General features: G+C 48.8%; 1 protein-coding gene across 1 annotated transcript in view; it reads right to left on the reverse strand.

The window, feature by feature from the left end:
- Positions 1 to 1,512: 1,512 nt before the first annotated feature.
- Positions 1,513 to 26,347, reverse strand: part of PPFIA1 (PPFI scaffold protein A1) — a 48,472-nt gene continuing 23,637 nt past the window's right edge. Inside the window, exons 13-25 of the mRNA XM_007465969.1 lie at positions 24,166 to 24,317; positions 23,162 to 23,334; positions 22,635 to 22,728; positions 15,564 to 15,645; positions 15,271 to 15,471; positions 13,701 to 13,763; positions 13,170 to 13,196; positions 8,479 to 8,654; positions 8,281 to 8,378; positions 6,413 to 6,588; positions 5,626 to 5,694; positions 4,274 to 4,439; positions 1,513 to 1,571 (exon numbers count right to left, since the gene is read on the reverse strand). Of these exons, the coding sequence (XP_007466031.1) occupies positions 1,513 to 1,571; positions 4,274 to 4,439; positions 5,626 to 5,694; positions 6,413 to 6,588; positions 8,281 to 8,378; positions 8,479 to 8,654; positions 13,170 to 13,196; positions 13,701 to 13,763; positions 15,271 to 15,471; positions 15,564 to 15,645; positions 22,635 to 22,728; positions 23,162 to 23,334; positions 24,166 to 24,317 (1,536 nt within the window). The remainder of the gene's footprint in view (positions 1,572 to 4,273; positions 4,440 to 5,625; positions 5,695 to 6,412; positions 6,589 to 8,280; positions 8,379 to 8,478; positions 8,655 to 13,169; positions 13,197 to 13,700; positions 13,764 to 15,270; positions 15,472 to 15,563; positions 15,646 to 22,634; positions 22,729 to 23,161; positions 23,335 to 24,165; positions 24,318 to 26,347) is intronic.

Below are 26,347 nucleotides of genomic sequence, written 5' to 3' on the forward strand. Positions count from 1 at the left end.
CCCCCACCGGAGTCGCTCTTCCCCCCCAGCTCGTGGCTTCTGCCAGTCACCCAAGACGAGGTGTCCGGATCCACAGAGACCAGGCTATGGAAGAGTTCACCACCGGTCCTAAGAGATCTTCATAGCGTTCTAATGATCCCTTCGGTCCAAATTTGATTAGAAGCTGATATTTAACACCCCGTATTTTTAATCTCTTCACGCTACAGAGTAAAGCATTTCTTGCTAGAAAACGGATAGCTAAGGTCCGTCATTAAAATACAACAACAATTGCTTGAAAGTAAGTTGGCTTCTTTCAAAATGATTGTTGTAGGGCTAGGTTACATTTTGTAAAGGATAATGCACACTGTGTCATGATGATTTTACAAACGCAGTAAAATCCTTTTCTCTGTCATGGTTTATCATTAAAAAATTAAACAAGAATAATTACAATAAATGCATAATTTACAAAAGCCCTATATTTGTTCATAGGATTTATACATACAAGCATTACAGTACATTTCTTTGAAAGACTAAAATCAGATATAAGAACATGAATTGCTCTGAAAGGATATTTATAGCCTGGATATACATGAAAAAGTAAGTAACTATATAAATGAAGTCATAAGTTTACATAAATATAAGAAACATTAAATTCTAAAATATTTTCTCTATGGTTTTCATGAATTTTTCACTAATTAAAAACTCTGTAATAAAATATCTTAGGGTCCATATAACAAGTATTAACAGATTAAAGGTTCCATTGAGCTCAAAATGTGGTCTCCGCTGGGTTCGAACTGCTGCGTAATCATCTATAGAAGTAATGTGGGTAAACTGGAAAAGAACATGAGCGTGAACGAGTCAGTCTCGAGGCAGCGTCAGGTGCCCGCGCTCCTACCCCTCCACGACCCCCCGCCCCCCCCCCAAGCCCTACTTTCTGTGCTTTGGCTGCTTTCAGAATTCAGGTAAGTATCAAGGACCAAGCAGATCAAGGAGAGAATTCCTTGACTGACTTTCTTTTGACACACATCTAAAAGCTGCTAATAAGAAAACCAATCATGCATTCCAGCTGAGACGTGACAACCGAACCCTGAGAGCAGCGAGGGGAGGGCTGGGCTCCCGGGCCCACACCCACCCAGAGCACCACCTGCAAAGCAAGGGTGGGCCCTCAGCAGCGGCCGACCCTGAGATGCCAGCGCAGTTTCGTTTTAAAGACGGGCCTCTGGACTGAGAGGCACACGGCGGTGCAGCCTCGTGAACCCTGATGCTTTGGGGCTTGTTCCCTTCGAGAATGTGCACGCAAGACACGGTGCTACAGCACCGCTGACGCGGGAGCGACACCAGCACGCAGGGCAACGCGAGGGAGACCCAGGCCGTGCACTGACCACTCCCGGCGGCAGCTAAGCGCCAAGGTCACCTTCCGCTCTCCTGCCGCCCCACCCCCACCCCCGGACGCTCCGGCGCCAGGGCGTGGCCTCCGCGCACCAGCCGGGCCGGGGCCAGGGCCAGGGCCGCCCTGTACTCACCGGCATTGGCTCAGCAGGAGTAAGTCCTGACTGCAGCGGAGTCCAGCCTCTGCGCTCCCGCCACGCTGCCTGGTCCGACAAGCACGGGAGGGAGGAAGCGTGCAAACACAGCGTGCGGTTAGTGGTGGGACGCCACACGGGGGAACAAGGACGGACACGCACTCACATCCACAGCGGCCACCTCCTGAGGGCTCTGGGGGAAACCACCAGAGGGGGAGGGGCGGACGAGCCGGAGAAAGGGAGCCTAAGGGCCAGCACGTGAGGGTTCCCTTCACCTCCGCCACCCTGGGGGGCACGGGGAGGTCACGCTACAGCAGCAGCCGCACTCAGATGACAGAGAAACGCCTGCACGGTGGGTGACGACTACTCAGCGTGACCACGTGGTCCCTCCTTAAACCCTCTAGATTCAGAGAGCGCCTGGACTTCTCTTTCGCTGTATCCGCGAGGACGGTAGTCGGGCAATAGTAACAGCGGCCACGTGACGGGCCCCACCGATGGCCTGGAGGCCCCGCGCTCTGCTGCCCCAGGGGGACCCGCCTGCCCTCTCTCCCCGGGGAGCCTTCCCCAGCGGCTTCGACAGTGGGCAGAGGGCAGAGGACGTAGCTAACAAAGCGGAAGCCCAGTGTCAGTTTCCACCCGAAAGGATGTCACCACTGACATTTTTTTTCTTGTCAAGAAATAGGCTGCAGGGCCCAATAGGTAAGCCCTCACCCCGCTTCAAACTGAGTAAGAAATTTCCATAACCCCTAAAAGAAATCCGCTGCTCCCAATTCAACATTTTTCGTTTCCCCACAGGTCCACCAGGAACACATTTGACCAATATTTGGCCGCGGTTCCAGAAAGGGCTTAAGACAGCTGGCGCTGCTGATTGGAGCAGATCTTTTTTTTTTTTTTTTTAAGCCATTGATTTGGACATTTTATTTTACTTTATTTATTTATATTTGGCCACACCACGTGGCACACAGGATCTTAGTTCCCGACCAGGGATCGAACCCGCACCCCCTGCACTGGAAGCGTGGTGCCTTAACCACTGGGCCACCGGGGAAGTCCTGCACAGCATCTTTCTAAATCCTTCTGATCCTAAGAACCCCAGGGACCTGCTGCACTTTTTGCCTTCAAAAGCCATGAAAACAACCCATTTTAATAGTTTATGCCTTCCTTAACACACAAGGGTAAAAAGTCATCTCCCATATAATATATTGCCTACACCTCTTTCTAGGAGTATTTTTAATTTATCAAAACTCTAATGTTAACACCACTGTGAGCATTTAACAGCGAAATGCGATTTATAACGAGGAGAATGGAAATGAAGCAGTGAGGAAAATAAGAAAGCACTCATTTAGACTATCCAGTAAATTGAAGGCCAAGCTACGGTTAAAATCTGTAAAAATGGGGCTTCCCTGGTGGCGCAGTGGTTGAGAGTCCGCCTGCCGACGCAGGGGACACGGGTTTGTGCCCCGGTCCGGGAGGATCCCACATGCCGCGGAGTGGCTGGGCCCGTGAGCCATGGCCGCTGAGCCTGTGCGTCCGGAGCCTGTGCTCCGCAGCGGGAGAGGCCGCAGCAGTGAGAGGCCCGTGTATCGCAAAAAAAAAAAAAAAAAAAAAAAAAAAAACACCTTCCTCCACACCCCCCTAAAAAAAAACCCCAAAAAAAAAAAAAAAAAAAAAAAAATCTGCAAGCTGCCCTCACTAAAGTGTCCAGCTTATTTAGCAAAGGCTTCCCTAAATGTACTTTGCTCTGATTTTCATACAGGCAAGTGAGAGTAAAACTTGCAAACCTAGGCATGGGAAGAGCTGACAACAGGAGAAAACTGCAAACCCCGTCAGCACACTTCGAAAACCCCTTGCTCTCCTGCAGCCCTGCCATGGCAGGCGTGGGGACGGCCTGAGTAACCGCAGCGCCGCAGCGGCCCTAAGGGCTCCGCCCTCACGGGACTGAGGACGCACCAGGCGCTTTCCTGAGCCGTGACCCGCTCTGTGAATCACTTGTGTAACCGGCACGGCCAGCCGGGGGGGAGGGTGCCCCAAGATGACCCTTTCCCAGATGGGAAACTGAGGCGCGGTGCTCAAGGCGCCTCCTAGGCCGCAGGGCCAGACTCGGACCCAGGCCGTCCGTCTCGAGTTTGCTGCCGAGTGGAGACACGGCAGCGCTGAGAGCCCACCCTTAACTAGCGGTGCTCTCCGGCAGAGCAGTTGTCAAAGGGAAGAGCAGAGCTGGGTGTGAAATGACTACGGGCCCAGCCGTGCTCGGGTGATGACTTCTCTCGGCCTCGTCTTCTTCCTTCTCCCCGGCCTTCCACAGCGTGCAAGGGACAAATAACAGTGAGGACGGAGGGAGGACAGGAAGGCGGAGGTTATTTCAAATGGACTCAGTCATCCTTCTAGCGTGCAGAGCAGTCGAGGGGGAACTGGTGGGGTCTGAAAGCTGCTATTTTATGAAACAGCCTCTGAGTGCTGCCTGCCACGCACACATCTTCACGAGCGTGGGTGTCGATCTAATGCTCTAAGAACACACACGATTCTTAGTTTTATTAGTTAGAAGAGTATGCTAATATTCAACCAGACAAGAACTTAAGAATTAAGACTGTATTACTGTTAAACTTTTATAAACAGACGCTAGGATTAATTTTAAACATTTACACCGGGGCATGCAACAGTACTCAAGTGCCTTGTCACATATTAAGTAGGCCATTCTAGATCATTATTAACGTTCCAGTCCCAGAGCTGCTCAAGCCGCCTACCAACGGCTGGGGCAGCACTGCATCACCTACCGTCCAGCTGCATCTTCTTTGGCTGCACAGAGGGCGAGGACAGAGAGGACGGGACCCGAAAGTTTGCGGGGAGAGTCTCTGCTGACCCAGCAGCTAAGCCACGAACATCCTTTGGTCTAAATTTTTTTCTCCAAGAAGGTGCTCTCCTAAAGCTTTTATCATCATCCTGGTGAATTAAAGGACAGAAAACAAGACAGATTTAAAAATAAAGGACAAAAACATAAAGTTACCAGCCCTTTAAAATGACTGAGTTTGTTACCGCATCTTTATTTCACCCCATTCGTGACAACCATGTGATTAGCTGGGAACTGTGGAGAGCGGCCGGGGGCCCGGTACCACTGATGCTGGGACCCTAGCTGAGCATCAAACAGGACTGCCTGGGCCGCCCGGGTGTACGTTCCTCCTGACAATTACCAGGCTTCACTTCTTATCTTGAAGGAATCACCTTCTTGCTAAATAATATAACACGTTTTTATTTGTCTTTAAAAACAGTTTTCGAGCTGTAAACAATTCTGTCTCGTGCTGGGACAGAGCCAGCAAACGCTGCTTTAGGTGCCCTTCTACTCTGTCAAACTCAAGTTTCCTTAACGTCCAATGAAGAGAATAACGATAAGTGTGGGAATAAATGAGTCACGGTTTTGTGTAAGGGGAAATTAGTATTTTGTGCTTTTCAATATACTTATGAAACAGTCCCCCAAAGCACAGGGGCTCTGGATTAGGGTAAGACATCCGGCTGGTCCCCAAAACACAACTTAGACTCCATTCCTAAGCTGAAACCAGTGTTTCACGATATAAAAAAAATACTTTTGAGGGGTATCAAAAGTTAAATAGCGAAAATTGAAAAAAAAAAATACAAACCCCTATCTTACTGAAGACACTCATTTTTTAAAAATTCATTTTATTTATTCATTTATTTTCGGCTATGCTGGGTCTTTGTTGCGGCCCACGGGCTTTCCCTAGTTGTGGCGAGCGACTCTTCGTTGTGGTGCGCGGGCTTCTCACCGAGGGGGCTTCTTTTGTCGTGGAGCACGGGTTCTAGGCGCACGGGCTTCAGTAGTTGTGGCGCACGGGCTTAGCTGCTCCGCGGCATGTGGGATCTTCCCGGACCAGGGCTCGAACCCGTGTCCCCTGCATTGGCAGGTGGATTCTTAACCACTGTGCCACCAGGGAAGTCCAAAGATATTAATTTTTTAATAGCTCATTTGTTAATAAATTTTTAAGAGCAAAGCTTAACTTGTAAAGTAAAATTGTCTCCACATTTAGAAGAAATACCCTGACTACATGGTTCATACAAGTATGATAAGATAATGACTTTTAAAGTTGCATTAATGTAAATTAAGCTGAAAACTTACTTCATCGAACCTTCTGTCGGTCCCCATGACCAAAAGGTTGTTAAACTCTCTTTCCAAGACAGCACGAGCCTGAAATCATAAAACAACACCACCCTACAGCTTTCAACAATCTCATTTGAATATCAGCATATCTGGACTGTTTTTTAAACCAAGACTTTAAAAACAAAACAAAACAAAGAAACTCAAACTCTGACAGTATTTTAAATCAGGGGTTTAACATGGAGTCCATGAATGGCCTTTTGGGGAGAGGGATCCATGACCTCTCGGAAATTATATACAAAAGTGTGCTCTGTGGGTTGGTGCTGGTGGGAAGATCGGGGTACCGGCAAAAGATATACAATCTTCCGCAGAAAAATAAAAAAATTTCCTCATTCTCAAATGAGCCCACAAGTCAACAAGAACTGCACGGGGCAATTACGCGTAGAAACAAAATTGATAAAACCTTCATCTGACACACAAGGAGTATTTCTCTTTCCACGGAAGAACTAAATCTTGATACACGTCACTCTTACCAGAGTATTGACTTGAATGAAAGTTCCCCTTATTGTGTTTACTGTAAGACTCTCATGCTTCCAACGGAAAATGAAAAGTCAATAGGCAAAAATACTGAGGAATGAAGCATTACAGATTCTGAACTACTATGTGACGGATTTGGTATGGAATGAGATTACTAGTGGTCTGAGATGCTGTTAAGTTTGGTCTCCATTCAGATAGGCAGCTACATGTCTGCATGGGGAGAACAGACCACACACTGCGCCCCAGTGAAGGCCCGGCGTCTGGGCTGTACCTGTGTGTTCTGCGTAGGGATCTGTAACAAGAGGGCCAGAGCGTTGAAGTCGAAGGTTTCGTCTAAGGCCAGAAGGGCGCCGTGCACCCCGCTCTCTACGAGATTGTTTGCGTATTCCTTGAGACCAATGGAGAGGATCCAGCGAATCACTCGATCGTTGCTCCAAACAAGCACATCTGCAGATGGATAAAAACAGTTTTAAAAGTGGCCTCAGAAAGCTGCGTTCATCACGTATACCCTGCAGGCACGGCAGAAAGATCCCTACCGTGAAACTGACCCTTCAGTTCCTGACAAAAGCTGGGAGACACCGCTAGGCGGGCAGCCAACCCCTGCTGCACTGCGACGCTGATGGGTTGGCCCTTCTCCACTCCAGTGGAGACTCTGTCCCATTAGAACTCATTCTTCAAGTGAACCCAAGAGGAATGAAGTTATTACGTACACTTAGTTTCTAGAGAATAGAAAACGAGGATCCGGGGATCAGAAATAAAAGGACACACAAGGATGTGAATGCCCACCAGGTACGAACGCGTTTCAGATACAGACTTGAGAGTCTTTTGATATACTTTCTTCCCGTCCCAAGGAGGAGCTGGCACCGTATCTGGACACCTTGCTCAATTCAGCATCAACCTCTCACTTATAATTGTGAAGCCTTTTTTCTTGAAACCATTTTTGTTGTCTCTCTTTTGTTAAAAAGAGAGAAACTTAAAAGATATTCTCCAGCATATTAGAGATTTGGGGGGAAGATTTCATATTAGGCCAAGTCATAAATGATTAAGTCTGCGCTAGCAGAGAGCTACACAGAGCCGCAGATGATCACCAATTACTTTCAAAGGCAGCTCCCGTCAACCGTAAGAAGATTTAAACCATTTAAACCATACAGAAAACAAATTAAACAGATTCACAGATTTCATTTCCAATGCCCTTTTCTGGATAAAGGTATAGAATATATAAATGTTGGCTTCTGGCTTTTCTCATGATTCACATCAGCTCAATCCCGACTCAACCATCCTTCACGTGGGTCGCGTCTCCCCAACCATATTTTACCTTTAGTTTCCTTCTTAGTAGAAGCTGGGGATGAAAACAGCACTTACACTCACAGTGCTGTGGTAAGGGTTAGATAAAGTAACCTCTGAAAGTGCCTGGACTTGTTCCCTAAGTCTTACTATTATTATCACTATTAATATTATTAGATTTACTTTCTGAAAATTCTGGGAGGTTTTACATTGAGCTCAATCACTAACACCTTATTTAAAAGCACTCTATCATACCTGATCATTGAGAGGCGCACAGAGTGAGAAGCTCCCCCTCGGAGACAAGCATCTGACATCTCCCAGTTGGACAGCCCACGTCCTCCCAGGCCTCCGCACCCGCCTTCTAGCCGAAATGCCTCTGCCCTCCTCCCTGGCTAAGCAGCTCCCACTGCACCTTCAGGGCCCGCTCCCTCCAGCCTGGAAGGAGAGCCGCGCGCTGCTCCCTGCACTCCTCAAGTCCTTTGACAAATGGCCAGGGCAGCGTTTTTCACACTTAAATCAAATGAGTGAACAGCAGGTCCCGTTCTTTTCGGCTCTGGAATTACCTACAGTGTGTAGCAGCATTTCTGAGTGAAACAGGAAACGTGTCACAGTAACAGGAGATCTCTAGAGTCATGGGAAAAATGTTTACCTTGAGACACTTAACCTATAGACTGAGCACAAGGACACAGGCACAAGTGCTCTGGCCACAGAGGAGGATCTTAAAAACACTCCCTCCTCTGTAATGATGCCAGACACGTTTTCTCCACTTAAAGCATTTCCTGATTTTTTTCTTTAAAACAGGAAGCCACTGAGGCTGCTAGTACACTGGGAAGCAAGAAACATGACTGTACTAGCCTTTTAGTTCATTCTGGCTTTCTTCTCTTTTTCTTTCCAGTTCTTTCCGGTCATAATTTAACCTTCGCAGGCACATAATTCCACACTGGAAACTGTTTCTATTTCCAAGAGGAAAAGAAAAAAAAAAGAAAAAATTTAGACTGGGCAACAGGCAAACGTCTCTCAGCCAGCTAGCAAGAACTACTTACGGCGACTAACCTGTGAAAACTATCAACCATTTTCAGTTGCCCACGAAGGTCTTTCTTGGTCAAGTGGTCCAGCATCCGTGCGTCCACGAGGCACTCCATAAAGTAGCTCCGGTACTGCGGGAGGCCCAGGCTGGGCAGCCACTCGTTGCCGATCCACTCGTGGTTCATGTCCCCGTATGCCAGTGTCTGCTTTCAATAATCAAGGACGATCAGTTCAGGAAAAAACCCATGAAAGCAGCCACAAGGACCGTTTATATCATCTTTAAACTGGATTTTTAATCTGTTACATATTCTCAAAGGCTAATAAGCTAATGACAACGTGGTTGCTTAGAATTTCAAAATAACTTGATCTCTTATTTACTACCTTATAAATTTGCTGGCAAAATTTTATACAAAAGGAATTTATGCCATTAAAACTCTATGACTCTCTTGTGTGTATAAATTTAACCTATCTAACAACCACGATAAAATTATAACTGACTACACATTACTCTTCTGAAATAGCTTTTACACATAATAATCACGACTCATGAACAAGTTTGAAGGATCAGTCTAACTCTACTCATTAACAATAACTCTGGCTGTCTTTAATTTTATTTTTAACACTTTGTTTTCCAAATTTCCTTAACAAAACATCTGTTAATTTCCAAATCAGTCCAGTGAATTAAAAAATAGTTTTAAAAGAACCGATAAGCAAAGCAGTAACTGACAGGCTGGCTGAAAGGAGAAAGAGAAAGAGACAAAGGCACAATTACAGAGACCTCAACTCTGCTCTCTCAATTATTCAATAACTGATTGAACGAGGAAGCCACAACAGACAACCAACCAACCCCAGTGAGGACACAGAAGCCTTAAATAACGCTATCAACCAACCTAACTGACATCTTATGTAACACTCCATCCAACAGCACGATACATTCTTTTCAAGGGGATATGGAACACTCTTCAAGACAGACAAATCTCAGCACACTCAAAGTGACTGAAATCATACAAAGTATGTTCTCTGACCTCAGCAGAATTAAATTAGGAATCAATGAAGCAGAAAGAAGAAAACAAACGAGCAGAAACCAATGAAATGGAAACCAGAAAAACAGAAAATAAAACAATGAAACTAAAATCAGTTTCTTCACAGATATCAGTAAAATTGACTAACCAGAGTGATCAAGAGAAAAGAGAAGACATAAACCACCGATGTCAAGAATGAAAAGAGGGGACATCAGTACACATTCTATAGACATTGAAAGGACAGCAACAAGGGTAAACTGTGAACAACTTTAAGCAACTTACATAAAGTAGTCTAATTTCTAGAAAGACACAATTTATGAAAGCCACTCAGTAAGAAACAGATAACCTGAATCTATTAAAACTCGAATTTGTAGTTATAAACCTTCCTACCCACCCACACACGCACACACATAAAATCTCTACCCTAAATGGCTTCACTAGTGAATCCTATCAAGCATTTATGAAGAAAATACCAACTCTACACAAACTATTCCAAAATGGTGAAGAAAAAAACGCCTAACTCATCCTACGAGGCCGGAATGATCTTGATACCTAAACCAGAGAAACATATAATAAGAAAACTACAAACCAATATCCCTCAGAGACACAGATGCAGAATTCCTTAACGAAGTGTCAGGAGATCAATCATCAATTAAACGAACAGGATATCGTCACAAGTAGGGCTTATCCCAAGAAGGTAAGGTTGGGTCAACATTTGAAAAACCAATGAAATTCACTGTATCGATGGACTGAAAAGAAAAACCACAATATCATCTCGAAAGATGAAGAAAAGGCATCTGACAACGTTCATCATTTATATACGGAAATCTCAGCAATCTAGGAATGGAAGAAAACTGCCTCAGCCTCATATAGAGAGCATCTACAAAAAAACAGAGAGCTGACAACATACAATGCATTCTCCCTAAGATCAGGAACAAAGCAAGGATGTCTGCTCTCGCAACTTTGATTCAACACTGTATTGGAACTCCTAGCCACTGTAACAAGACAAGAAAAATGAAATCAAAATCATATGAATTGGAAAAGCAATAAAACGGTATTTGCAGATGACCTGGTTATTAATGTCGAAAATGAATCCGCGAAACAGTTACAAGAATAAAAATGAGTTTATTAGCAAAGTTGCAGGATACAAGGTCAACATATAAAAATGCACAATACTTGTAAATACTAGAAATAAACTGGAAATTGAAATTTTTAGAGATACCACTTATTATAACATCATCAAAACCCATGAAATCCTCAGGGATAAATCTAACAGAATATGTGCAAGGTCTGCACAATGAAAAATAAACACATTATATGTATATACACACACACCAAAGAAAGGTACTTGATGTTCTTCAGTCCAAGAAGACTAAGGTATATTCAGAGGAATTCTGTACATTATGGAATCCTTGGAAATAGTATCTCTCGACTACCACCATGGTCTGTCTCAAAAATATGGCCTCTAATCTTTTTTTTTTTTTTTTTTTTTTCTGCTCTGCAGTAGTTATTTCCTCTATTTAATCTTCCAGGTCACTTAGCCGTTTTTCTAGCTCAGTTATGCATCGGCAGGCGGACTCTCTACCACTGCGCCACCAGGGAAGCCCTCTAATCTATTATTAATACCAACAAAGCTGGAAGGAATGATTCAGACTCCAGCAAGAACACTCAAATTCTAATAGAAAAAAAAAAAAATGTTTCTAATAGAAAAAAAAAATTCTATAAATAGTCATGAGTGGAGATAAACATCAAACATTTTTGGGACATCATCACAATATCATGTTTCTTCACTCTTTCAAACCCAACTCTCATCTCATAAGCCTGACACTTACAGCATGAATATCTGGTATTATTTTCTTGCTTGCGGATTATGTGTTCTTAGAGACACACAAGATGCAGAGACATTTCTAAACAGAGAATTCCACGCAAGCAGAAGCTTCTGTATCTTTGTTTACTCCTTAGGTACTCTAGTCACACCTAAATGGTCGATAATATAGGTTTCTGGGAAAATCAGGCTCAATCCAAGGGAGACCCACACCTCCTAGGCTGTCATCAGAGCCTCTGAAAAAAAGCACACCATGGGGCTCTCTCATGATCAGAGAACATTTGGGATACAAGAGACTCTATAGGGTCTATCTTTCCATCATTGAAATGATCACAAATACAAATCAGTTTTCTGAACTCTGTACAAGGTGAGAGTGATGGCACGGATGCGGCTGTCCTGTTCGATCCTGTACCACCAGTGGGCAGTGTAGTCTCGCGTGGACAGCTGGGTGATGCTACTCGCTAAATGAAGGCATCCAAGGCTTTGACAACACCTTGATGTCTTCTTCCCCTGAGTGCCCAAGGGAATCTCAAACTTCCCCTTGGGTTAGGAGCTGGTCACTGTGCTAATACCACAGGGAATACACACTGTACGCCATCTGCCCCTGGCAGCTTCACGGACACCAGGAAGCCTCTTTGCTTTCCTCTCCTCTAGGAGAGGGGTGGAGTGAAAGCGGTCCTTGCTTACGCTGAGGACTGAACGGTGGCAATTCTGGTGTCATCGGCAGGGCTCATCCTTGTTTATATTTCCGTTGTGAAAAGCAAACGTCCAGCTTATTTAATTTACACTTCGTGCCCCGTGACGCAGGGAATTTTATATTCAAGTGCTCACCAAGTTCTGCTTCTTAGTGTAAAATATACTGATGTTTAAGTAATTATGAAATGCACTCTTTCAAATTCACTGATAGTCATTAGCGACTAGGTTAAAAAATTAATGAGGATATTTATCTGGAGTAGTGGCACAGAATACCTAACTGGTGGTGGTGGGGGGGAGCTCACAGAATCATATTATAGCATTTCCTCTTCTGTTAAAAAGTGATATAATTGGCTTTATTTCAGGAGTACAAATAGAGGGAAGCAGGTGTTTCAACCAACAACCTGTGATTAGGAACATTCTGATTTAAAATTCCTTTGACTTTTCGGTTAAACAGTTATCCTCTCAAGGTCCGTGAACAGGTGCCACTAGTGAGCGCCTCAGGGAAACTCCGGCTGCAGCCGGCAGGCTTCGACTTGTCGCGAGTCACAGGGCAATGTCGTGGGATCACACGTAGGGAAATCACTGTTTTTAATCAACGGGTCTCAAAGTAAAGCTGCAAAACAGCTGTGACAGAGCTTTTCTAGAGTTGAACTGGGGACCTAACAATTCAACACTTACGTTAAGCGAGAATGGGCTCAATTTCTGAGAATCCCATCAGTAAGAAAGCCTTTGGAACAACACTGTATTAGGACACTCTGTAGTAAATGCCGGACAGAGGTAGAGTCTCTACGGCAACTCTTGTGTTGGAAATTTATTAGAACACGATTTTCTCCTCAGTAGGTCTTGTAACTAACGCTACCCCCACCAGGGACTGAAATACATCATCTCAGGAGCTGCCAAAGCCAACAGGGCTTTGTAGGAAAGACCATGTGTCAAACAAAGTAATTTACGTAAATGAGAATTAACTACCAGGGCACCACACAAGAAATGTTCAAAATTGTCCATGAGACGTACTCTTTAATCCTGTGCTCTCTTTGGCTAATGCTTTCAAATCATTGACAATATTCTACGGCAAGAAGTTAAAACGCCAAGAAAAGTAAATTACAAGTTTTCATACTCCAATTCTTTTTGTTGCTGTACATATAGTGAAGAATACATTATAGAAAGTCTCCAACCTGAGCCCAGCTTCCCTCCTCATCTTCCTGATGTTACGTGGTTAGGGATGCAAAAGAACATAACTATTAGTATTGGTGAGCTTAGTAATGCAAGCAAATTAACTTTGCAGGGGAGGTGCAGCTTAACTGGGTGAAAAGGGTCAAAGAATCAAAGCATCATGCAAAACTCATGCAAAACCAACAATTCCCATGTCTCATGCAAGGAGCGGACTTCCCACGGCAAGCACACCCGGAAGAGGAGAAAACTAGGGCCAGGGGGCTGCACCGAGGCTCCCCTAAAGACAACAATTAAATCTATTCTACATGGACCAAGCCTACCAACTTTAAGTTCCTGAAAAAAATATAAAATAAGATGAAATATGGATTGTGTTTCACACATTTAACTAATACCTAAAGGAAATGCTTATCCAGAACAATCGAACGTAAGACGACCTTTCTGTTTCCCACAGGAAGGCCAAGAAGGGCGCCAACCTGAGGTGGGGCTGCCCGGGGAGGGGTGGGGGTGGGGGGTGAGCACGGGGCGGGACTGACCGTCTGGGGCGTGGCCGTGAGCGTCTCCATCTCCTCGTGTGTTAACCAGACATTTCCTGTGGTCTAGGGGCACCCCGTGACCGGCCACATCCAGGGCAAGGGCAGCGGTGACAGAGGGGAAAGGCGGCAGACACGTCAGCCAGGTCAGCCAGGGCACGGGAGGGGAGCGGGTGGGGCAGAGGCCGTCCCCACCCACCTCCCCGTCTGAGATGCCCACAGCGAGACACGAGACACGGGTGGGCGGGCGCTCGGCCCTTCTCCTGGCAGGACCCCGCCTTCTTAAGGAGGACAGCCCTAGAGCTTCCTGTGCCATGCTGACACCTGAGCTATGTGGGATCTAAAGAGCTGTTAAGCCATTGTACTTAAGACGGTCTCACCCAGTCAAAGCACAACGAAGAACAGGACAGAAGTCCGGCTTTGGGCTCTGGGGAGACGCTTCTGAGCAGGCGCCCGCCTGTGACCGGGGCCTCTGTCAGAGGCGGGGCGCGGGGCCACCAGCGTCCCAGTGACGGCACCGCTGGGCGTCCCCGCAGCCCCAGACGTCTGGCCGAGCCCCAGCGGGCGGTGCCCCCGCCTAATGGTGGGCAGGTTCCTCACGGGAGGCCTGTTCGTCTTCACCGTCCATTAAACTCAACTCATAAGACGCTCCCTTTACCGAGATACTTGATAAAATCTGCGGGAAAACCCCCAGCACCTTCATTTCTGAAAAGGCGACTCTGGTGAAACACCTGGGCACAGAGCAGATCAGATACACTGAGATCACGCGCACCTGTGCAAGAGGTGAGGACACAGGCTACTGTCATCACCACGACGCCCCACTGAGAAACAACGGAAGACAAGCGAACAGAAAAGCTTTCACGCTTTTCATGTAAAGTAACCGTGAGCCCTGAATCAGGCGTTGACCTGCTACTCAGAGGAAGCGCGTCTGTGAGGCTCAGTTTCCGCACGGGTTTTTCTCTCTGGGGGAGACAGACTGAAAGCAGGGTGGGAACTGAGCCGGTGTACGGAGTCTGCCCTTGAGAAATGAAGAGCTGGCCCGCCCTGATCTCCCAATTATCATTCCCGTTTTCATTACGCTGGTTTTTGACTTTTTCAACTAGGAGGACCCTCTTAAAGGACTTCCAAGGTCCTCCCACGTGGAGCGAAGCTGGATGAGCGCAAACACCGCTTGGAGTGCACCTGCAGGTTTATGGACTCTTAGAATCCCAGGGTCTACAGCTCCCGAAACGGACAGTGCCAGCAGGCCGCACAAGTCAAACGAGGGAGCCACTGCTTACAACGCAACCTGGGCTCTAAGCTTTTTCTCCTTCACTTTCTTGACATTCATATTTAAATTTGTGATGGTTACTTTTCTACGTTTTCAAAGACTCCCATTTCTATATCACAATGCCACTGTAGCCAAGCTGTTATAAAAGTATTTAATGACGTATCTTTTAACAGCCCAATTGCCGCAAATTAAATGTTGTCATGTCTTTGTATGCTAAACCTTTAAACTGGAACACTAGATGTGTTTATAAAGAACTGCGGAAGCAACACGCATAGGGGATGAACTCTTTTTACGGAAACGTACCGTTCTTGACGTAGGAGGGGCTGACGGACTTGTCAGGGACATGATCTCCTGAATCGCCAGCCTCAGCTTCAGCCGGTGCAGAGGGTTGCTGATGCCGATCTCGCGCTGGATCTCCGTGTCCGACAGGGCGGACATGATGGCCCCGCTCTTCACGTTGGCTCGGCAAGCAGCCACGTACCAGGCCGGCATCCCGACCCAGAGCTGGAGACGGGAGACACGGGGGCCACAAGGTTATGCGTGGCGTATGGATGGGCTCGCACACTCGGCCAGGATTCGGAGAGGGGCATACGCACCTCCAGCCAGACGACAACAGTTGGCCCGTCCCACTGTGCAAAGGGTAAGCCTTGTCTCCGGGCTTCTTCGAGCAATTCATGCCTACAGGTGACAGATGTTCAGACCTTCAAGAGCCACACTACACACAGGCAAAGCGTCCTCTTTATAAAGTTCACCAAAGCGTCCTCTTTATAAACCCCCAAAGTGTGATGCCACACATCTCATCATTGTCCTTCAACCTTCTAAACCGTCCACTGAAGGGTAGTTTGGAACACATCACACTGAACGCCTGAGTAATGAGCTGCTGAAAGACCCTCAAGGATTCTCTACAGAACCGTCTCCTTCCAGGATTAAAGAATTACTACCAACTTTAAAAGACCCAGCAGAGTCTTCATATCCAAGGTAGGATATTCAACACAAAACATAATCACTCATCCCCTTCTAAACAAGGAGGACAAATCTGTAGGAAGAGGAAACCATACCTAGGTCTGAACAGAGGAGTCTGCCTCAGAGAGCTTCAGAACTGCTCAACATTTCACGACAAAAAACACAGAGAACAACGCAGACTTTTAACACTAATAATGCTCTAATATAGCTATCAAGGAAAAGGCTGGATTTTGGCTGTTTCTATTCTGCACTGCTATTTAGCTAAGTAGGCATTTGCTAAATTAAGATACTGGGTCATCTTTTTGGGGGGGGGGTTATTTAGTTTATTTTTTTTGGCTGTGCTGCGCGGTTTGTGGGATCCCAGTTCTCCGATCAAGGATCAAACCTGGGCCCCTGCAGTGAAGGGCAGAGTCCTAACCACTGGGCCGCCTGCAGTGAAGGGCAGGGTCCTAACCACTGGGCCCCCTGCAGTGAAGGGCAGAGTCCTAACCACTGGGCCCCCTGCAGTGGAAGGGCAGAGTCCTAACCACTGGGCCGCCTGCAGTGAAGGGCAGAGCCCTAACCACTGGGCCACCAGGGAATTTCCGGGTCATCCTCTGGCTTAACCCACAAGCTTCACATCCAGGAAATTTAAATGCCAACAACCTTTACCAGTGCACACAAGGCAGGCCGTGAGCCTATGATACTGTATGGCGATGCCAACTACCCCAGGGCAGGAGGCAGCGAGGAGTCCTGGGATCCTTTATGGCAGGGCTCCCCAAGCCCCGGGATGTGGACCGGTGGCGGTCCGTGGCCTGTGAGGAACCAGCCGCGTGGCAGGAGGTGAGCGGCGGGGGAGCAGGCAAAGCTGCATCTGCCGCTCCCCGTCGCTCGCACTGCTGCCTAAACCATCCCCCTGCCTGGCCCCCCCACTCTGCGGAAAAACTGTCTTCCACAAAACCGGTCCCTGGTGCCAAAAAGGTTGGGGACCGCTGCTTTATGGGACCAGAAATGTTCTGTGTGCCTGACTTTAAAATGCCCAAACCATAATGTTAACATCTTTTAAAATGATTTTGTCTACGGATAACATACTCACGTAAGAGATAACACAAGAAGCTTTTATGAACCTTATTGCACTTCTCTGCGTCATGTACTTACAAAACTTTCTGAAAGTCACTAATTAGCTTAAAAATGGAAAGTCTAGGAGAGAAGGTGGGACTGGGGTGGAAAGCACAGGTCCATTTACCTGACTGGACATCCCTGAGTCACTGCAAAATTCCTAGGTCGTTCTTAGTTATTTTTCTGTAATAATTTCTGCAGACCACACCACGGAATCTTTTATTTCTAAGATACTTAGTGGCTTTTCTTTCTTTCCTTCTTTTTCTTTTTTTGGCCACGCTGCACGGCTTGTGGGATCTTAGTCCCCCGACCAGGGACTGAACCTGGCCACCGCAGTGAAAGCGTGCAGTCCTAAGCACTGGACCGCCAGGGAACTCCCTAAAGAAACATAGCGGCTTTTCATTATATTCAAGTAGCATTAGACTTAAGACTGTGAAGTCTACGTACAATTAAAGCTCAAGGTGTTTCACATAAAATTTCAAGTAAGTGTTCCTTTAAGTCAACCTTAGGTTTCCTGGGAATAGTAAATACTGTGTTATCCAGGAATGATTATACCAGAGAACACAACATGGATCTCAACAGCTCAAGCAGAGTAAAAAAAAACAGTAAACTTTTAAAATTAAAACAAACAAAGCTATTCATAAATTAAAAACAAAAACCGAGTCCACATGAGATTGTGAGCATCCTGACACAGGATCCCCGCGCTGGAAGGAGTGATGGGGCCTCGCCGGGCAGCGAGCCATCAGCGCCGAATCAAATGCTATTTCCTGTTCCTAAAGATGACTCCTCCTCAAAGACAGCAGCTACACCTGATGTGAACATTCACGGGGGCCACACAAGCCTCTGAGCGACGCAAACAAGGCCTGGGCAGGCCAGCCAGGGGCAGCCCGAGTGTGGTCCCCGGACCGCCAGGCTGGCCAGGAGGGGGCGCGGCGGCACCTGCCAGGCCGGGGCTTTCAGAACCCCGCGCTCTGAAGGGAGCCAAACAGGTACTGAATCCTTGGCACTTTGCCAGAGACTTCATTTTTTTTTACATATGCAACAGAAATTCACTGTGGACGAGAAATTCAGGGTTAGAAAGGGGCCACTGACCCCATTACCTGGAGACTCTGGCACACATTGTTCTGACTCTGTTCCAGGCAAGAGGCGTTCGCTTTCATAAAAAGCCTTTTCTACTACGGATGTATTTCTGGGATTTTAGAGCTCCGGTCCAGCACCCTGATGACACTGGGATACGGTGACGGAGGCAGGACAACGCGGCTGAGAGACGCGGGAAGCCAGCGAGAGGGCGAGGCGGCCCGCGGCCTGGGAGCACGAGCCCCCTCCTCCCCGAGGTGCCCGTCCCGCGCTGGGGGAAGCACACCCGCAGGCGGGCATCAGCGGCAGGGCCCCCACTCCTGCCCCTCCCGCCAGTGGGGCACAGGAACAAATCACTGCTGCCCTCCCACTTCATCTAGGAACCCACTTCTGCCTGCTGCCGACAGAACCCGCGACTGCTCCGAATGAAATGCCGCGTGCCCTGGGATTCTCTGTTTCTACTCTCTCCTGTTTCCAGCTCTTCTCAACTGGAAATGCTCACGTTCCCCTCAGTAGAGGCCCACCTGCTCCCGCGGCTGCTTTTCTTCGGCGCGCTCGTCCGCACCACAGGGCTCTTGGCTGCCTTACGACCAACTGCTGAAATATTATCTGTTTGAGATCTGGGGACTGCCATGGCACACACAGTTTTGTCTCCCTCACTGAATCCCATCATAGACAGTCTGAGAAACCAGGGGATGAAAGCAGTTATGTGGAGACTATTTGGGAAGCTATCGATAAATCCTCTGCCAGAAGAACACCTGGTCTCTGCTAATGGAATATCGGTAACAAAAAGCCAAGAGAAAAAGACTTTATGACAAAAAATGGTATTAAAAAACTGCTGAGTGACAGAATAAAATCTGTTCAGTCCTTCACTTAGGAACAAATGTGTTTCTTTAAAAAAAAAAAAAAAGTACTGATATCAAGAGCAAAAAATAAATAACTGTAAAGTAGAGCCTACCAACTCGCCCGTTCACTCACGTGGCCACTTCCTAATCATCAACAGAATCGTCTTTTCTTCCTTCTTTACTACAGCTACCAAAATAAACACGACAGGCATTTAGTCCTCAGCCAAGTTAACTGCAAGGGAAGGAGGTATTCCTTCACAGGTCAATCTTCTAGAAAACAAGAAATCTTCCAGTCATTAGCTCCCAAGCCTAAAACACGAGCACTAAGGTGACAGGACTCCAAATGCCTTAAATCTACCCAAAGCATCCAGCTCTGTTCTAAAGAAGCTGAGCTACAGGCCAGTATCCTGCGGGAACGAGGCGTATGCCATCTGCCGGGATCCCACGGCCCCAAGCCACAGTCCAGAAGCAAACAGAGGACTCGCTCCGTTTCTGCTGGGATTGATTTCCTTCCTCTGCATCGCTCTCTGCTGTCACTGTCTCACTCTCATCTTTGACCAGAGAGGACTGGGGACACGAGCCCAAGGGGGCTGCCTCCCCTGCGGGCCAGCTGGGATGAGGTCAGCACTGTGCCCACCCGGCTCGGGCCACGCGTGCAGGGCTACTCGGCTGGGACTTGATCTGCCCCCTCAAGGATCAAATTCTAGACCCCAAGCGGGATTTATTAAATACCTGCTCTAGTAGTCGACTGATGTGGCACACTTACTAACCTCAGAATCAGAGTCACAGGAGAAAGACATTCAGAAATACGCTGAATTCTATGGGGAACAGACACGCCTATGAGAGAAAGGTCATGTCATATGTGAATGACAACATGCGTTTTAAATTGGGACAGAAGCACCATGGTCAAGCTGTCTTTCGTAACAAGACAGTTGTGTGAGCTTCTGCTGATCAAATACCATATGAGTGGCATCATCCAGACAACAGACAGGGCCTCATTTCTCTGACACTGACACTCTGCACACCCCGGCACCTCCTACAAAGGCTCGCTGGGCTCCACTTCACCGACGCAGCCGCGCAGGCCGGCACAGGGCCGGAGAGAGGCCCGGGCGGGAGGACAGCGGTGCCGCTTCCAGTCAAAAGCAGTGCAGCTCCGAGCCTGTAGCTGGCGATGGGCAACGCGGAAGGTTTCAGGACACACAGCACAGCAAACCCCACGACTCAGCTTCCCCCGTGAGCGCACGACAGCGTCAACCAAGGGGAGGTGGAAAGACAGCATTTAAAGCACCAGGTCCTTATTAACGGGGTCCAGTTCAAACGCCGTTGGGCAAGTGCCCGCACACGGGGAGCCCGTCTAGAGCCCAAGCCACCGCGATGATGGTCAGGGACGCCGACTTCCACGACAGCTGCAGCCTCCACGCCTCACCGAGCACGTCCAGCACCAAGTGTGCCTGCCGTGCTCTCTCATGTAGCTTTCATGAAACCTGAAAGTCTCATCTTCACCAAATCTTGAAAATTCTCTAAAAAAGTGGACGCACTGGCTGTGTAAATTTAGCAGTTAAAAGAGCACCTCTGAGATAAACTGGGGCTTGATAAAAAGAAAATATTTCTGACAAGCGTATTTTGTTCTCCCATCGATAATGCCAGAAACGTTAAACTATATTCAAACAGTACTTTTTCTGGAAAGCTAAAATATTTTTTTCACATTTATAAATAAAGCATTCTCCCTAAAGTCAATTGTATCTCTGGTTAACTGACAGAACTAAAATTACCCACTGTAGTCAGAACACCTTCGGACTCCGCATTGTTCTCTAAGTCGTCAGCGCCTGCTAGAACTTGGCGCGCGTGACGAAGGAGCGGAGAACAACCTGCCCGTGCACTCCCAGCCACGGTAACGGTGTCAGAAGTTCAGCCTGAGCACCTGATCTCCAGAGGAACCTGCCTAGCGGACACACACACACACCAGTGCACGGAACTACATCACACGCCGGGTAAGTAACCCAGCGACGCCTGCCACATGCAGCCCACCACTCGAGCTTCCTCCTGAGAATTACAAGACAAATGGAGAAAACACAGTGGGAAACTATGTTTGACGCTACGTGAAACACCAACGCTCAGGAGCAGAGGGTGGGAGGGCTGGCGGCACAGCCATGACCCCTCCTGGTCTCTAGCAGCCGAGCGGGAAGATGTCAAGTGAAACGCCCCAGCAGAATCTAGGGCACAGAAGTGTCCTGGCATGACTCCAGAAGGGCAAAAGGCTCTGACGTTAAGTCCCCATAAGCGAACGGCAATTACCTGAGTTCAGGTACAACACTCTCTACAGTTCAAAGACAGCAACACTCAAATCAGCTTTTGCTGTTGAGTGGTTTCTACAGATTTCCACTTCCAGGGAACCAAAGACCGAGTATTCGTACGGTGTCGTGAGCAACGACCGAACGGACAGCATTTCCCCCGGAACGCAATCAACACTATGCCAGGCAAGAGAACTGTGATTTCTGAGAAGAGAGCTAAAATGAGGCAGATTTCACAAAGGAAAAATCAACAGGCAACTTGAGGGGCTAAAGGCAAACTGGCCTCTAGTGGAGAGGGATCCCGTGGGCTCAAGGGTGGTCCTGGGGTCAGTGCCTGCAGGCCCCGGATTCCAGACCAGTGTTGGTTTCTCAAGGTGCCTGACAGTGGCCAGATGACCTTCCCCATCGTCAGGTTTATCACAGAGCCCACCCAGCTTCCCCCGTCTCAAGGGCCAGTATTACCACCTTATCACCACCTTCCCCACTCTCGGGTTCGTGCTCACCCGAGGCTACAAAGCGTTCCGTCTTATTTCCCACTTGTCAGTTCACTGGGACAGTCTCCGCCTATCCAGGTCATCTACTTAGCGCTGGTCTGGGATGTGGTCACCCGACACACAAACTGTCCTGGGTCTGAAAACGTCTCTGGACCCAGAGACACGTGCACACGCTATGTGCCTCTGTGCCTGATCCTGGGGCATCACAATGCCCGAGCTCCTTTGTAGAAAACCATCCCTCCTATTACTGCTTATTTTCAGAAATCAGGACAACTCAGAATTAAAATTTAATAAGATTGCAAACCTGAGTCTGTTTAAGATAAAAATACAAAATCTACCAGAGGAGGGAAAAAAAGGGCAACATGGTAAGTGACAACTTCCTGACTGATCGCTAGTGTGAGCCGCAAATGCCAAGTCCCCGTAGTGGCTGCAGTTACACGTGCGTCTTCCCCAGTGCCGGCACTGTTTAAGGAGCCTCGTGTACGTATGTGTAGATGCATCTGTACAGCTCATGCTCGTAAAGGCCCCATGGGGTCCCATCTCACAGATGAGAAAACTGAAGCGCAGGAAAGCCAGGCTTCCCAACGCCCCAAAGCTGACGTGTGCAGGAGCCGGCATTCAGACACGAACGCTCCGTGGCTGAGCACGACTCAGCGCCACGACGTGTCCTCGCCAGAGACCTCTCCAGAGTGCACTAGGAACCCACGTGTGAGTCCGTCCCAAATTCACAGGTGCTCTAAGTCCTCCGGGAAGCACAGTTTAATAAAGGCTCTGGGTTAAGCTTTCAGGAGACAGTATATCTACAGAGCCGGATATCACATTTGATCAATAAACATTAGTTAAACATCAGGAACAACTGAAAACTGTTCAGTGAGATCGACAAAAAACAAAAACCTTACTTCTTTTGAAGTTTACGATTTTTCTCAGCCTGTCCTCCCAATTTGCTGAGTCCCAAGGCATCCTGAGATGAGTTTTCTGTCTCTGAAATAACAGCTACGAGGAAGCAGAGTGGTCGAAATATTGAGAGAAAATCAACACGGCCGAGTTAGGTGTTTCTGTAAACAGGTGGAGGAGTTTTTGTAGGGAGAGTGAGGAAAATTCTAAAGGTGAACTTTCCGACCAGACGGCACATGCGTGCGCGCGTGCACGCACGCACGCACGCACACACACACACTCACTCACACGAAAACGCTCAAGAGGCAGGAAGGCTGACGCCTGGGAGACACTGAGCTGCTCAAGGCAGGAGGACGTTACCCGTGCTCTCTGGGCCGTGTGTGGACCCACTGGGGAAACAGACCCGGGAGAACACCCAGCTCGTGTGAGAGGAAGCACGTGGTGGTGACGGGACGGTGGAGGGGCGCGCAGAGGTGCGCATGCAGCCCCCTGCCCACTCCGAACACTGAAGGGTTGGCTGGAAACCACCCACCTTGTCCCAGCGATTCCTTGCCAAGGGCTCCAGGTCGGCCCTTCTCTTTCTTGCCGAACAAGCGGCCGATAGAGGACTTGATGCCCTTCTTCTTGGGGGCTTTGTGCAGCGAGTCCTGGCTGCTGTTGCTACTGCTGGGGTTGCTCGCGGGGCCGTCCTGTGAGCCTGTCGAGCTTTGGGGACAGAAAATGACCTTTAACGGGTGGCCTCGCGCAACCACACCCCCTACAACGCTCGCTCCCCACACCGCACGGCAGACGGGGCTCCTCGCGGACCGCGGCGCGCACAAGAGGTGCAGGCTCCCCACCACGGACGGCTGCTCCCAAGAGGCTGCGACTCTGGGAGGGGCCTGACTCCAGACCACCCAGTGCAGAGGGCAGTCCGAGCCCCTCAAGGTAACGGCCCGGCAGGTGCAGACGCCCCCGGGGCCGGGGCAGGAGAGCGATGGTCGCCGTGCAGGGGCGCTGGAGAGATGACCACACGTGCCCTGCATCGAGTGCTGCCTGGCTCCGGACAGGAGCTCAGCAGGTGGTGGTCTGAACAAGGCCAGCGTCACAGAACTGCGACTGACGGTCTCCTGAGAGGAGGCACTTGGGGAGCATGGAAGGATGGGGTGGGGCACCTCGCAGCTCGGAAGGAACAAGAACGCATCTGAGAGCCACGGAGTGTCCTACAGAGGAGTAACGCTCAGAAACACAGCCCGCGCCGGGCGGAGGCTCCGGCCAGAATGGGAAGAAAGTTCCCAAAGGAGTTAATCTGTAGAATCTGAAGAAACGAGGTGTTTCTAAAATTTCTTGCCAAGCTGACTCCGTGCAAACAGAAGGCGCCTCCTGCCGGACTTCACTACAGCTGCGCCCGGAGCAGGGGTCGGGCACCCTAAGTCTATCACTGCAACAAACACGCTGAACTGAGTGGTATTTCGTTACAATCATCATTCTGACTTGTTTCTCGAGAGAAGATGAACAGATTTCCTGAAGGTGGAGGGAGGAGGGCAGGGCCCTTACTTGCGTGCGTCCCTGACGTCCTCGTGGCTGGCCGTGCGCAGCGCCCCTGTGTGCAGCCGCTCCAGCCGAAGGGACCGTGGGGAGGAGGGGGGTGAGGTTTCACATTTGATGGTCGTCTTGTCGTCTCGTACCTCTTCTCGGGAGGCTGGCAGCTGAGGGATTGAGATAAGTGTAAAATTAGGTGACAACAGACTGTGACGGATAAAGGAAATCACGGAGGCTCTACATTATAACCAGAAACTTATTTGAAAACCTATTAGCTGTGCTTTCTGCCAGTACAAAAAGGCTTGATCTAGCCCAATGCCATCTTAAAGGGCTGTCTTGCTCATGAGAAGCAAGGCTGTCAGCAGAGGGAGCACAGAGCAGAGCCGACTCCCGCCGGCCTGCACCCGCATGAGCGTGGAGACCTGGACAGCAGCCTCCCCGTGGCCTGCCGTCCCTAGAATCCAGGCCACCCGGACAGCCCCACAGGGGCAGCAGAGAGCTGAGCCCCGCCTGAAGCCACCATCTCCCAGCTTTGTGGCTTATAATGGGATGTGAGTATGGGAAGCAGGGTGGTGGTTACGGTATGGGGAACAGATTGACCCCTTCAGGGTCCAGGCAGATCTCCCTTATAAATTTGGGTTTTGTGGTTAAGCCAGGTTAGATTTTATGAAACATGCATGGCAAGCATTTGTATAAACAATGAGACTTGAGCAACTGACCTATGCCTTTTTAATGGGATTCTATAAAGAATAATATTGATCCACGGCAGCCCCACAGTGGCTTGGTGACAACAAAGTGACCCAGGGCAAAATATAGCTGAACTCATTTAAGCGACAGCTGGATAAACTGTGTCCTCTCCTGATTTCTAATTACAATCATCCGATAGCAAAAGGCTATAGAAAGGCTAGAAATCATCAATGCGAAACGTAACAGGGATCGATCTCAAGTTCAAGTTAAAACAATTCTTTATAAAAATCAAACGGGTCACAGGGAAGTGACGCAGGTCTGAGGTGACTATGGACTCCATGGAGATAAACAGCTGCTTTGAAGCCCAGTTAACACGACAAGCCCCTTCCCAAGGGCCTCTTCCTAAGGAAGTCCTCCGGGCCCACCCAGCCTGGCACCTCCCCCGGGATGAGAGCCCGCCCCACTGTGCCCACGTGACTAGGACGGGCAGCTGCATGCAAGCTGGGCAGGCGTCTCGGTATCCACCTGCGACGTGGAGGAGGCAGCAGGTCCACCGGTGCCTGGTTCTTGGCGCACACACGCCAAACCTAGAATAAGGCCCTCTCAGTAGCCAGTCAGCGAGCTCAAGCTACTGCATGCAACAGACCAGGCCGCCCGGCCGGGACGTAATCAACAGGCCACTACCTTTATTGAGAAAGTCTTGCCACCAAGAAAACTACGAACGTATGCAGCAGAACTGTGTCTCACTGCCGACCTGTTGACTGTGCAGGGATGCCACAGCGCGGCCACCCTGAGGGGCACGGGTCTACCGCTGTCCTCACTTAGCAGCAGGGCAAAGCCGGGCCCAGAGCGGGCGAGCGGCTCACCCAGGTCACAACCAATTGGTGACAGAGCCGGGACTTTAAACTGCCGCACTGCTGTGGCCTGGCAGAGAGAGGGGCGCTGGCGCACTGGGCGGCTGGGCCGCAGGATGGCTGCCCGCGTCTTGCACGGCTGCGTGGTGAGTGCACGCTCAGGGGGTTCTGAGCCTGAGAGGGAGGGAGGCATTGTGGTCAACAGATCTGGCCCTCAGCGCACCGTAATTCCCTCCAAGAACAGGGGCTCAGTCCAGGGTTATCTGAGAGGAAGGAGCCCCGAGTGCCCTCCGTCAGGAATGCTGTGAAGGAGACAAGAGCTCCTGGTGGAAAAGCGGGCCAGACGGCGCCAGGGCTGAGGGTCCAGGTTCTGAAATCAGACAAATCCACACTGCGCTGCTGACTGACTGTGCGAGCCTGGGCACAGCGCCTGGCCTCTCTAAGCTTCGGCGTCCACGTCTGTTGAATGGGGATAACAACAGCACCTGGACCTCACGTGGGTGTTTGTGGGATTAGGGAACAGACTCGTAAAGCATTCAGCACGACGCCTGGCACAAAGTAACAGCCTACCGAACGCTACTACCTGTGACTATTAAAATTGCTTTCCCCCAAATCTAGCATCTATGGCTCCGCTTCCATTTTTTTTTTTTTTTTTT

Source organism: Lipotes vexillifer, unplaced genomic scaffold (genome assembly GCF_000442215.2).
Source record: "Lipotes vexillifer unplaced genomic scaffold, Lipotes_vexillifer_v1.1 scaffold1094, whole genome shotgun sequence".
NCBI classification, from domain to species: Eukaryota; Metazoa; Chordata; class Mammalia; order Artiodactyla; family Lipotidae; genus Lipotes; species Lipotes vexillifer.